Source organism: Gallinula chloropus (genome assembly GCF_964237585.1).
Source record: "Gallinula chloropus genome assembly, chromosome: 7".
In the NCBI taxonomy this organism is placed as follows: Eukaryota; Metazoa; Chordata; class Aves; order Gruiformes; family Rallidae; genus Gallinula; species Gallinula chloropus.
In genome coordinates, this window is record NC_140092.1 from 14,032,565 (window position 1) to 14,044,996 (window position 12,432).

General features: G+C 37.0%; 1 protein-coding gene across 1 annotated transcript in view; it reads right to left on the minus strand.

Moving 5' to 3' along the window:
- Window positions 1-12,432, minus strand: part of PDS5A (PDS5 cohesin associated factor A) — a gene marked incomplete at its 5' end in the record, with an annotated part of 78,593 nt that overhangs the window by 26,205 nt on the left and 39,956 nt on the right. Inside the window, 9 exons of the mRNA XM_084266730.1 lie at window positions 50-189; window positions 308-356; window positions 1,002-1,083; window positions 1,524-1,637; window positions 5,030-5,181; window positions 9,889-10,034; window positions 10,908-11,002; window positions 11,793-11,908; window positions 12,268-12,408. Of these exons, the coding sequence (XP_084122856.1) occupies window positions 50-189; window positions 308-356; window positions 1,002-1,083; window positions 1,524-1,637; window positions 5,030-5,181; window positions 9,889-10,034; window positions 10,908-11,002; window positions 11,793-11,908; window positions 12,268-12,408 (1,035 nt within the window). The remainder of the gene's footprint in view (window positions 1-49; window positions 190-307; window positions 357-1,001; window positions 1,084-1,523; window positions 1,638-5,029; window positions 5,182-9,888; window positions 10,035-10,907; window positions 11,003-11,792; window positions 11,909-12,267; window positions 12,409-12,432) is intronic.

Consider the following 12,432-nt stretch of genomic DNA (forward strand, 5'->3'; position numbering starts at 1 on the left):
GTAACTGTTTTAAGCACAAGTATAAAAGTTTGCTTTTCCATTTCCTTACCACACAGACATCTGCCTGTTTACAAGAACACGTAGGGCTAATTAACAGTTCAAGCTGGGACCGAAGTTTCTCATCATCACCCAGAACCTGGTTGAATTTCTTCACAAAATCTTGTGCTTTTCCAGGATCTGGAAGGTTTTCTGTATGATGAAACACAAGTTAATGTAAGATAAATCTGTCATTTCAGTATGCCAAGTTTCACAGAAGTGCAGTTTCCAGGAACTGTTATAACAGTTTATAGAACTTATTAACACTTACTTGCTATGGTCATCAGCTTTCCAAACATGGCAGCACTGTTTGCTTCTGACTGAGGACAGCAGCAAAAAAAAAAAAAACCCCAAACAAATCAGTGATACTTCCTTTATAAAATATACCCTTAAGCCACTCAATTAGTTTTTCTGCAGCACAATTCTAATCCATAATCTTACAGTTCTGTTTTAAGAATAGACACTAGACTAGTATAACACTACCAGCAGCACCTACTACATACAGAAAAAGCAAAAAAATATTCTTGCAATATCAAAAACTGGGAAAATTCATTAATTCACAGAATAGATCAAAGTCAACTCTTGGAAAATTACCTAAAAATCCCCACCAAAACATACAACCAGCCAAAAAACCCCCAAAACAAATAAACAATGCCCCCAAGCCCATTTTATACTAGAAAATGAGAAACAAAAAAAGGTTTGTCAAAAAAGCAACAAAAAACTTGGTAATTTTAAAAAACTTCTTCCAATGTTATTGTCCAGTAAAATAAAATAATGGCACACATAAGGAGGCCATATACATTTAAGCATTACTGAAGCAACTTTACTTAATGAGAATGGGACATGGTCTACATACGGACACCAACAGGATAATAAAGTCACACTGAACAAATAATATAATATTTAAAACCCCTGGTAAATTAGTCTAACAGGCCCATAAAGTGTTAATATTTTCAAAACCGTACAGTGGGCTGCTTATGCAAGTCTAGTAACTCTCGTACGTGACTCCTTAGCATGTTCTGGCACTTCCACATCTCATTCAGTGCTCTGCAAAAGTGCAAAACCAGAAAAGGAAAGCTTAACAATTGTTCATGACAAGAACATGCTGAATGCATTAGTAAACAAGGTTATTCATTTATTTTATCTTACAGATGAAACATCTGCTAGGTACAATCAAAACCTAACAAGTAATAAAAATAATTCCAAGCAAGGTGGGACCAATTTTCATTTTTTAAACAAACATCACCTCTTGTTATTCTACTTGGAAAAAATTCACATATGTGGGATGGCCACAGTATGCCTTACAACCCCCCAACATTATCTCTAAAAGAGCATTTTCCAGGATTCAGTTATTAGGTATCTCCACCATGGACAAATCTACAAGTCATTGCTAAGCCTCAATTATTTTAAATCCTGGTAATACAAGTAAGACAATACAGATGTGGGAAAAGCCTGAGACAGTATTGCTGAATACAAGCTATACTCACTTGACAGCATTTGGATCCAAGCTAGCATACAAATAGTACAAACACTTCATTCGCTCTTCCGTTTCCAAATTGTGTGGAACAAGATACTGAGCAAAGATTTTCTCTACCAGTAATCTGCAGGAAAAGAAGAGATAAAAACTACATTTCCAACAGTGGTGATTCCTTCCAGACAAGCTGAAAGAACAAGAACTATCGGAAGTCAAAGTCATTCAAACCAGATTTTCAACAGAAAAGGAAAAAATGCACCGGTCTTTTTCTTATCTGTGAAGATCCTTTCCACTGTTGATAGATTAGACAGAACTGCTTCTAGAGAGCTCTTCTTTTACACCTTTAAGAGGGAATAACTGCTTTATTTGCCATCACCCAAATCCTCCTTTTTCTTTAGGCTCTGAGAATATTTTTTGCTTTCATTTGCTCCCATATAGAAGGGATACAGACAGTAAAAAGCCCAAATAAAGGAAGAAGAATACAAGAATATGACCCAAGGGGGAAGAAAAGTAAAAATCTGAAGTATCCTTGATTGAAAGGTTAAAGTAAAACTGCAGTATTGGAGAAAAATAAAAACATTTGAAACTACTAACTTTTCTAATACAGAATTAAAAAGCAGAATTTAACAGGTGGAGACAAAGGAACACCAAAATATATACAACAGAAGGAGCTAGGAAATTGGGAAACTAATTCAGAGCAATCCAAGTTACCAAAACCATTCTTCTATTCTCTCTGTTTTTTAAAACAATAATATGTATTTAAAGTTTTATATAAAATACAAACTCGAACTACAAAATATGACTCTACAGTTCATCTAATTTAGCCCCCCAAATGAAAGAACATTCAGACATCAATTTAATCCACAGCAATGAGAGCTGTGCACAATGTCCAGCTACACAATCTGATGGTTATGGACAAATATTTTCTGTGCTTGATTTTACAAACTCTTTTACTCTGATTCCAATTAAGGATTGTGGAAATGCCTTACACAAAGTGGAGGTCAAACACACAGTATTCCTCTCCATAGAAAATTCCAAGAGACATGATGGCAAGGCGGAAGAACAAAAGGATGATCATGAATATGGATACAACTATCTCAAGGCACTCCACTACTATTAAAGAGAACTTGGCTTTCTCCCTTTAAACATACATTTTACCATGGATTAACTGCAAAAACTAAATTACGTGGGGAACAGGATCTTCAGATCTCAGAAGACTCCATCTGTTTAACATACTAGGAGACTGGGAGTATCAGACTTATCTTACTAATTTGTGGCTCTAGCCATGTCTGTACAGATACATGTTCTAGAAGCTGTCAGGACAAAAAGCTTTCCCTGGTCCATGCCAGTTATTTACAAATAGAGAATACCTCTGAGGAAAGTCATCAGCTACCATATCAAGAGCAGGTAACATGGCAGTGTTTAAGATGTTATTTTACTCCCTTCCTTATGCATTTGTTGCAAAACAAAGAAGTCTGCAGTACACAGGTGATAAGCAGTTCTTATGGTTAGAAGTTCTCTGTTTCAAGTAGACATACACATCAATTGTCAAGTAACATCAAAAATATTGTCAAGTGTCTGAGTTAAGGATGAGTGGAGAGAATTTGTTCTACTCCAAGACTGAATACTGTGTGCTACTGCACTGTCTTCTGAAAGAACTAGTGTTACACCATGCACACAATGGAAAATTCTCCCAAGGCTCAGACAGCTGGTCACTGTTAGTTTTTATTCTCCTCCCTCATTACGGGAGGAAAACAGGCCAGAGTTAGCTAGTTTTGACCTCTGCTTGTGTGTTTAAAGGATTGGACGGACTCTGCCTTAAAAGATCACATCATTTCTACAGCTCTTCAGGTGCTAAAAGTACTAATGTTGTAACTCTGACAATGGTAACACTGAAATGCATTATTCCCCCCCACTGAGATGGCAAACCAACCCAATAGCGTGACTAAGCAAGACCTTCATTGTCAGCATTAAAAACTAGTAGAATTCGGATTAAAATTCAGGGTACCAAACTGAACTAGAGAAACGTTGAAATAGCAGTCTTTCAGTGTGGATACACACAACACAAACAGCATACAACCCCTGCATGCTCGTGAAAAGACCGGTTTCAATGGCTTCATCAGACTATCAGAAAATATCATGTAAGAACGAAACTCAGCTTTGATGACATAGTCTTTCCTTAAAATTCATTGCCTTGTTTCCCTGACAGTGTTCTGCATTTCCGAGGAGCAGGGATATTGAAAACATCTGTCCTGTTTACTGATTAATTCCCTGCTATCAAATCTCTGTATTGACAGTGAGACATGAACATGCTAGAAAAAACCACAAACTAAGCTCTGTAAGCAAATTAAAGCATATTGATGCATACAGATATGCAGAATTATCTTTGTATAAACTTTGTGGCTATTTCCTAGTTTTTCACTATTCAATACCTCTACCTTAGCAGACTTTGTGTCATTTCTGTGTGTACAATCTCATAAACATTTATTTACTCTTAAAAATAAAACCAGACAAAACCGCCACAAAAAAACCCACACACTCCCCAAAAAAACCCAAAACCAAAAGCCCCCCGCTGCCACTAACAAAAACCACAAAACAAAACAACCAACCACCACACACAAAAACCAAACCACACACGCAAAAACCCCCAAAAGCCCAGAAAGAAACTGATCACACATGTATCTGTGGCCCACTCATGACCCCAGCCAGATGAGCAAATTGAGAGCCTTCACTGCTGCAGCGCTAAGGAATTTACTGTCACAACTGGCAACTGAAGGAGGCTACTAGCCCATTCAGACTAGGATCACGAAACACAGGGAGGTTATCAGGCTGTATAAGAAAGATGCTAGGAAACACTACAAAGAAATGGATGATTTCCAAGTCTGCTGCATTAAAAATTTAGGCTGAAATTCTATCTTTGTGTGATCTCATAGTTTGGCTTTCCTTGTGAAAGACAAAGAATTAATAGTGAGAGTTGAAACTATCTTCCAAAGCCTTGGCCAGAACACTTTTCCCTAAGCATTCAATCCTATTACAAAACTTAAAGGGACCAAGTGACAAAACAGGGAAGACCAGACAACAGCCTCTATTCTACCTAAACTGTCCACTTCTACGTAGTATACCAAAAGGAGATGGCTGTGCATGTACTGTGGTACATACATGCACAATACTCACAGATCATGGATTTTAATATGGAAGCTCTTTTGAAAGTTGTAAGGCAAACAATAACAGGGGACAGAAAATGCAAATCTGACAGTTTTATCCTATGCAGTGGTTAGTTAATGACAATCTACTACCATCACAGATCTAGTTTCATCAGTAAACAGAATCAGTGTCTGAACAGATAATGCAACCATCCAGAATATCTTGGTACACGTCTTAATGATTATTAATTTAATACAGGGTGCTTAAAACCACAAACACAGAATGTGATATAACAGCTTTCTCAGGATAAGCACATATTTTCACATATTTCTTATCACTAAACAATTAAAAGTAGGAAGGGTTAGGTTGACTCACTTGTCATCAATGCTATTTTGATAATATATGTGCAAAAGTTTATCCTTTATCCAGCTCACTTTCTCTGCAGCATCCTTCCCAGCCTCGGCATGAAGACAATACTTCTTGTATAGCTGGGCGAGACCCATCATAGCTTCTTTTCTTACTCGCCACTTGAGGGGGAAGAAATTAAAAAAGGTAGAGAAATGGTTCTGTTAAATAAATATTAAACACAAACAAAATACAGTAAAGGTATAGAAGTATGAAAGAAAACAACCACATTCTGCTCTCGTACATTTTGATACTTCCAAATCTGGAAAATGCTGTTTAGAGCCTCTAAATGAGAATTTGTAAAGCCTACTTACATAAGGGGGTTTTTTTGTGTCCTATGCAGATTAAGCATTGCCTGAACAGAGGAATCCAGTACTCCTCTGCACTGAGCAAAGAGTATCTGGGAGTAGGCAGCATAAAAAAGTTAATTGCAGATTAGTATGTATGCCTGAGTAAGTGTCTTCTTCAGCCAGTACTTGGAAGACTTGTCCGTTCAGAGACACGCACGAGAGGTGGCAGCCTTCTTCCCCCCGTAGACCTTCACTGTTTAATAGCAAAATTGTCTAGAAACAATCTGGAGTTCAGCTCAGCCCACTAGGGCTTGAACTCTTTGGTCACTTTCCAGGACAGTGGGAGAGGCTTTTTGCTGAAGCCTCAAAATAATTGCTGTAAAACCCAGGGATCCAGACTAAACATCCACTGATGAAGTTCCTGGGTTCTTATCCTTGCTTTTGGTTGTCACTGCTTTATCCCCTCATGTAAACAGGAAACATCCCATTATTAAACATTTTAACAGACAAGAGCCATAAGCTCTCCAACGCTGACTTGTGGAAGGAATCACACCAGAACAGGCTGAGGATTAGTTTAGAGAGAATAATGTCTCCCTGTGGATGATTTACAGAGAAAGCCTCAGAAGATTTTCCCTCACCATTTAAAAGAACTGCGTAAAATTCAAACGGAAAGAATTTCTTCCCGAACACCCCAGATACCAATTTTTGGCCTTGAACTCCAAGGACTAACAATGCCCAAATAATTCCACCTTATCAAGCATAAATGTAGATACTATCATACACACTGTGCCTGCAGCCCATGGAAAAGGCCGAGACTCCACCTGCAGCCCATGGAGAGGCGCCATGTTGGAGCATGTGGAAACATACAGAAGATGTTGTGACCCACATCGGAGCAAGCCTCTGACAGCACTTGCAGCCCGTGGAGGGAGACAGAGATGCAGAGATAAGACAGAGAGAGAGAAAGATCCACACTGCAGCAGGTTTTTTGGGGTGGGGGGAATGGGCAGGCTTGTGACCCTGTGGAGGACCAGACTGAAGCAGTCCGGGCCTGAAAGATTGAGAGACATTCTGTGATTTTATGGCTGCAACCATAGCAGTGATCCGTGGTGGGGCAGCTGGTGAAGAGCTGAAGCCCCATGGGAAAGGACTCATGTTGGAGACATTCATGGAGCACTGTCTCCCATGGGTGGGACCCCACGGTGCAATAAGGGAACAGTGTGAGGAATGCCCTCCACTAGAGATGGTGATGGACTTTGTTTGGGGTTTTGGGTTTTCCGTTATTGCTGATTCTTAATAGCTGTAATCATTGTTCAAATGCCCAGACAGATCAAGTTAGCTAAGGACATTTTTTTAAAAAAAATAAAGTACTGTCTTTTAGCCAAAAACTTTTACCCCAAAAAAGTCATTAGGCTCCTTTTACTAATACCATGCCAATTAGAATATGCTCAGGAGGAGAACCAGATCACATAAATGGCCTAACAGTTAGCATGATTTAAAGTTTTCTAGATGCCAAATTATTTTTGAAGAAAAAAGGCAGAACTGAAATGACATATTAATGTGTTTAAACAATCTTTAGCTTGTTGGCCAAGTGTTCTTTTTATAGTAATATCTATACTCATCTGATAGATGATTGCAGGCCTAAAAAGAATTAGATGAAGTCAAATTGATGAATGATCACTTAGGACTTTGCAATAGATTAGTCCAACAGAAATCTAGCTACAAAGGGTAAATGCAGTCAGCAGAAGACAAAAGAGTTCTTTAAAGCAAAAGAATAATTAAAATAGGTATAATGCACCATGTCTGGAACTGACAAAACCCTACATAGGGGGAAAGAAAAAAGCTGAAGCTGGAAGTTTACAAGTCCTTGATATTCATTTTATGATACTAATTATATGCTACATTATTAAGATCTACTTCAAATTCTAAGTATTTGTGGCAGTCACTTCTAGTCAAGCCTCGATTTTCACTTCTCCTCAGGATATATTTTTGTTAAAGCTCTCTCTAGAGATCTATTTTTTTAAGAGAAACACTATATAGAAGTGAAGTTATTCTTCACTGATGAATGCCTGAAAAGGCACCTAACCTTGAAACATAATCTATCATCAAATCTATGACTGGTGTAAAACATACTCAGAAACATTAAGAAGTACCACCACACTGGGTTTCGGCTGTATGAACCAAAATATATCCCTAGCTGCACAAGAATGCATTTACAGCTGTCTGACTGCCGGCTTCTTGCCAACAGTAACACGCTGAAGGAGATCAGGGACACTACGTAGAAGACACAGTAACAATCACCCCATTCCAACTAGGTGAACTCCCACTGGGAAGCGGTAGTTCCACTAAGAGTTTTTAGATCTCATGAATGACTTCTTGGGCATGTTTGTTTAACGGCTGTCTTAATCACTCCTAAGAAATGTGCGAGGTCAAGCTGCAGGTACAGCTAACCAAAGAGCTGCTTTATTGCAGTGAACATATTCAATAACAGTATTTCTCTTTGTGCAAAGATAACATCCTATCCTCAAAATATGTTAGAGTAACACTCTCATTTCAAAAGGGGAAAATATATTAAAAAAATTAAATTATTTTAGAAGAATTAAAGTAACAAGCTAGCATGACATTAAGTTATACAAAGGATGCCCCCTAGAAAAAAAGGAACAATCAAGATGGTTATAGAGCACAGTGAAGTCTGCTATTAGACCATCATCCTCCAAAGAGCATGGAGCTACATCCAAGAGTGTAAACAGGAAAGAGTATAAGGTCTGGCAAGTTGAAGGTAAATGCTTGATGAAGTACAGCAGAAGTTTCAGAAGCAAATTATTAAACATATCATGTATTCAATATCTTCAGAAAAGCCTCCAGAAGCCTTCCAGACACTTTGGTAGGGCCAAAAGACAAACAAGATTCATTCCAAGAGAGATCTGAAGAGGTTTCTCTTAAAAAGTGTCATTAGAAGACTTTTTAAATTAATAAAGGCAGCAGTAACAAAATCGTTAAGACCAGCTGGGATCCCATTCATGACTTCTACAGGAATTTAGAAATGATATACCAAATATTAACTATTCTGTTCTTGCAATCTGTCAACGAACAGACTGACCACAGCAAATGTGAAAAAAAGCAAAAGGGTGCCAAGAGGAACCAAACATTTGATTTTGAATGGACAAACAGGTTGAAGCAAAACAGTAACAACAGTAAGAGTAGAACAGGAAGTTTTGTCTAGGAGAAAAAAAAATTAACAGACCCATAAGTATTGTCAGTAAAATACACAAGGATCAAAAAACCCACTTTCCAACAAAGTTTCACACCAGAGGATCTTAAAATAAAAATCTTGTTGTGAATTAATTATTAACTAAGAGACAATGTGTGGAAATAAGTAACTGGTTTTCACAATGAAGTGAAAATAGGGAACCTACTGATGAAGTCAGAAGTTAATCTGCAACGATTTATGAAAAATCATCAGAAAATAAACTGAATGGCATGTGTAAAATTTACTGAGGTAGTCAGATCTAACTTTGTAATGAAGAACTGCAGAAAAATGACATGCCACTGAATCCTACATGAGGAAAAAAAAAAATCAGATTAAAGCCAGGTTTTCCCATCTGCATTAACTCTGCATGTATGCTGTTGGGCAAAGCACCATCTAAAACTATTCAGGAAAGATACTGAAGTCAACATGAATGTTCTCCAAAACTGTCAGCTCAGTGCTCAGCAATAGAACAGAAAACAAACAGAAGGTTATAGGTAAAAAAGAAAAATAAAAATCCTAAAGTATGTACACAACATTGTGCATATTTTGAATACCATGGCCGAGTCTGGTCACTGTGGTTCTAATAGGATACAGAACAACGACACAAGAATGGTCAGAAGTATGCAATGATCTGTCTGTGTGGAAGTTATCCAGGTCATTCTTTAGCTTGGAAAGTAGAGGAGCAGAGAAGAAATGGTATACATATTTATTGATTTTAAGTGGGTTAAAGAATATTTATTCCTTTACATAATGCAAGAATCATGACACAGCCAGCAAAACTATGAAACCATTTTAAAGCAAACAAGTGAAGTTACTTTTTCCACACATGCATTAAACTTGATGCAGATGTCATGGATGCTTATAGAGTACAAGTAAATTCAAGAAAGAACTTGATAATTTCATGGAATAAAGTTCTATTGAAAGCAATGATGAACATGATTAAGCAAATTTAAGAAATCTTTAAATCACAAATTGCTGGAAGCCAGAAGTGACCACTATGAGAATTAAACTGCATTATAGGAACCTTCAGCCTAAGCACGTAGCCATTCTTATGTTCTTACAATATGCTTGTGTTCCTCACATGTCAGTGATCTTATCTGCTTGACAGCACTTATTGGTGCCTCTCTAACATGGAATCGCCATTAAGATGTTCTGGTAACAAACTTACTTTGTCCTCACAGCATTCTAGGTGACAGTCAACTCTAAGATGCTGTTTCTATGGCTTTGAAATTTCATTTTTACCAAACTATATTAAAAGCACATATTCCTGAAAATAAACTATTAACACTTACCCGTTTGTCTAACGTTCTTTCCCTTACAAAGCCAAGCAGCTGGTCATTGACTAAAGAGAGGTCTCTCTTGCCCGCAGTAATAATTGTAACAATAACATCATGTCGAATGGCTTCTTCAGGGTCATGTGATCTAACCTTCAAATATTCTGTTACAATCAGAAACAAGGAAAAGCTTGGCTATTTTATGTAGATATGATGTATTCCAATGCATTAATAATGTTAAAGCAATTAAATGTCAGTCACATACCACAACCACATCATCTATTAAACATATAACTGCCTACAGTAAACATCTGTCCCATCACTTTTTATGTTAAATATAAAACAACTGTAGAACTGTAAATATGAAAATATTATAAAAGTGAATAGCTTTTACAATAACCTCATTTGCGACAAGCAACCAAGCGGAATAAAGCTGATTAGACTATGTTGGTGAGGGGGGTGAAAGGAAATAAAAAGAGCAGAAACTCCCATTCTCAAAAAGCTAAGAAGCTGAGTAATAAATGAAAAATAGTGACAACTGCTGTAGGTTAAGCTTGCATGAAAAAATAACCAAATTTTCAGTTAAGTCTGAAATCCTGCTCATAGCTAAAACAGTGCTGAAGTCAAGGAAGAAACTTCATCATTTAAATCATCAGAATGGCATTTTCTAAACTAAGTGGAATAGAGCAGATACTGGGGAACACAATGACTGACTCTGAAAATAAACTCAAGATGTTGCACCAGTATTTGCTTTGACTTGCCAAAAGTTTCATTAGAATCTGAAATTACTTTAAAACTCATTCTGCAACGGGTAGCTTCTTAAAGACTTTCTCTGTCCACACACAGTCACACACTCCCCCTCTCTCTGACTAGCACTTGCCTTCAGCAGGAAGCAATTACTCGGTAGTTAGCTCTTCCATCCAGCATCAAGCACTGGACTTGATACATTCTAGAATTATACTGCTATGTACAGAAATAATTACATTTTTCCTTGCTCGTTTCTTAAATAATTCTAAACCCCTGTATGAGTATCTTACCAGTGAGGTCTTTTGCTAAGTCTGGATGGTTCATTAAACAATGACTGGCGAATTTCACACTCTCTAATCTCACAGGGACGTGGATATCATTGAACCTAGAGGGATGGAAGATGATGAATGTTAATTTTTAATTAGCCTTGCAAATCAAGATTATTCTCTGTGTAACAACATGTGTTGATAGTTCCTTTAACAATTAGGATAATTTTATGTGGAAAAATAATACAACAGAAATCTTTTGAATTTATCTCCATAATGCACCTCATACAGCTTTTTGTTATTTCTTGTGCAATTAAGTCAGGACTAAACAAAAAAATTAGTGCATTATATGCAGAGTTGACCCAATGGCTTTTGCAGATTAACTTTTGAACATAATTCTCCATACACCATCAACTGTGTGTTTAAGTGTGTTTGTGTGTGTGTATTTATATGCATATTCATATACATGTGAAATTAGAAATATACAAACTGCCATATAACATGCACCATTTGAAAGCATTCATTTTAAAAAAAAGCAAAAAAGAAAAATGTAAATTTAAGTAGTTAATCACTCAAAAAGCTAAATCCCAAATAAACCAGATACAGCTGCAGATACAGCCTAACAGAATGAAATTTCAAGCAGTGCTGGCATACCTATTGTGTAATTTCTGTTATGTATATAATGTGCCCTCTATCTAACCCATATTCCCACAGCTGCCAGCAATGTAGCAGCAGTCCTTCAGGCTTCTCCATTCTAAAATGTAAGTGTATGCTTCAAAGATTTAACAAAAGAGCTTGTTCAAATACAAACTGTTACATCCTATAAAAACAGAATGAAAAATGCAGTACTATTAGAGCATTCAGAGTAAAATTAATAGAAATTCAGAATTCTATCCTCCTTTCTCTTACCGCCCAAGAAAGCACTGCCAGAGAGGACGATTCTGTGTGGCCAGATCAGAATCTTTGGAGCCAAACAGTTTCGCCAGGAGTCGAACGACAGCCAAACGTTCTTCACCATCGTTGCTCTAGAAGTCAAATCATTGGAAAGAAACTGTAAAACACTACCTGCAACATCTTACTAATTTCTGGATTTCATGAGATAAGTCAACTACAGCCTGCCTACTTGAAAAATTTCAGGTGAAATTCAAAGATGAAGTACATAAAACTTTTGTATTAGATCATCTGTCATTATCATAGTACACGTTTGCAAGAACCGACAGCACATAACAGTATCAATTCTTCAGCATCCTTCCTTAAATATTACATTTATCTTTATTTTAAAGTGATAAATACAACTTTTTTATACATCTAGTAGAAAACGTATTAACACTCTTTAATATCCACATAAATTTCATTACCTGTCCAATGCTACACTGTAACCTACCTTCAGCTTGAATTCAAGCTGTGGCATGACAGACAGCAGTAAGTGAGGATCTATGGCAAAAAGCTCTTGTATCAAGTCAAACACGTGTTCTGATAAGTCACTTACTGAAGACTTTCCCAGTACCAGAACCTGGTTAAAAAACTAGAATACAAACAGATTTCTTTA